Here is a 1,546-nt window from a genome sequence, read left to right as displayed (position 1 = left end):
ATTGCAGTTTATTTCCACTTTATAGTTTTTACACAAGCTGCTGTCAGCAGGACGCCTGCCTGTATAAAGGTGTTTTCCTTATAACCCTTTGCTTTATGTATATTTACACATTCAGTTCTTATTTTGGATTATATTATTTGTTATTGCAGAACCAAACACACACAAAGTTCATTATCATTCAGCTATTCTAAAAACTGCTGTTTATTGTTGGTAGTTGTGAATAAAGACCATTTGTTGAGTCAGTCCCTGGATTTTCTTCCCACCAGCTACCAGACGCACCTGTGCTGTTCAACAGGAACACAAAGGCTTAGCTGACCTCACCTGTAAACAAACAGGAGGCAGCGTTTCACCTCCATCACCTTGTGAGATTTGTGGAATAAGTAAAAAACAAACAAAAATAAAACCAGATAAACCAGAACAACAAATAGCTGTGATACTGTTTCTAATGAAGTTGTTGTTAGATTTGATATTTATCAGAACCAGATCAGTTTTATTGTGTTTAGTAGATTATCAGTGAGTTTTCTTATCAGATTATGGACATTTTGTGATAAACTGTTGCTCATACTGACATAATCTGAAGCATGATTACAATAAATACCACTCATGTCCACATGAACTAGAACATACATGAACATAAACCAAGAATATAAAAGTGTTTGGAGATTAATAAAAAATATCTTTAAATTTAAGCTGAAAGCACAGAAAATTCTCTACAGAACATTTGGCTATCTAGGCTCAATTATTATTTTCCGTTTGGAAAATATTTCATTTATTAATAACGAACTGTGTGGTAAGGCCCCCCCATCCCCCACTACCTGCTTAGTTTTCTTTCTGGCACTAGAACAGCATGTAGTTTACAGTCAACATGTGAGCAGACTTTATGGAAAAACTCCATGAGTCTGTTGCTGACTTGGAAAGTTTCTACTTTAGCTAGTTAGCAGGACATGCTAACGTTAGCAGCTTACATTAGAGCAAATAAACTGTTTATTCTGTAGTTTTGGACGACTAAAAAAGGTCCTTTCAACTCTATAAAAACTGATAGTGTCACTACATCGCAGGTCCAACAATTTGGCTTTTGGAGAAATGCGAAGCTTGGCTGTGATTGGATAATTGGTCTTTGGGGGAGGAGTTTAGTGATCAGTCCACTGCAATCAAACAAAAACAAACAAAAATCCAACCGGGCCTGATCCTGAACCCATCTCAGGTCCAACCAGTCCTCACTGAGGACAGCTGGGGAACTGAAGGTCCAGCAGTGTGAAGTCCTGATTGATGGGGACGCTGTTCTCGTCGCACAGGAAGTGGCTCCGGACGGTGATGATGAAGGTTTTTCTCGGGAGTGAGAGGAGGGTCTGGATCCTCTCTGCTGCCACCTGGATGTGCTTCACCTCCGAACCCGGAACTGAGAGACACATGGGGGGGAAAGGTTGAGAACCACTGATGTAGAGGAACCCTGCGTCCTTTATGAGACCGTTTACAGCAGGACGATGATAAGTATGAAACGAGTGGAGAGAGATGAGGAACGACACATCACAGAGGTCGGACTGAA

The 1,546-nt window shown here is 40.3% G+C and overlaps 1 protein-coding gene across 4 annotated transcripts in view; it reads right to left on the bottom strand.

Annotated features, from left to right (window-relative positions):
- Nucleotides 1-183: 183 nt before the first annotated feature.
- shld2 (shieldin complex subunit 2) overlaps nucleotides 184-1,546 on the bottom strand; it is a 9,063-nt gene continuing 7,700 nt past the window's right edge. For all 4 annotated transcript variants that reach the window (XM_046042727.1, XM_046042730.1, XM_046042729.1 and 1 more), the window contains exon 11: nucleotides 184-1,399. In XM_046042727.1, coding sequence (XP_045898683.1) covers nucleotides 1,218-1,399 — 182 coding nt within the window. In that variant the 3' untranslated portion in view covers nucleotides 184-1,217. The remainder of the gene's footprint in view (nucleotides 1,400-1,546) is intronic.

This window comes from Micropterus dolomieu, unplaced genomic scaffold, assembly GCF_021292245.1.
Source record: "Micropterus dolomieu isolate WLL.071019.BEF.003 ecotype Adirondacks unplaced genomic scaffold, ASM2129224v1 contig_13771, whole genome shotgun sequence".
Taxonomy (NCBI): Eukaryota; Metazoa; Chordata; class Actinopteri; order Centrarchiformes; family Centrarchidae; genus Micropterus; species Micropterus dolomieu.
This window is presented reverse-complemented; position numbering and strand designations above follow the sequence as displayed.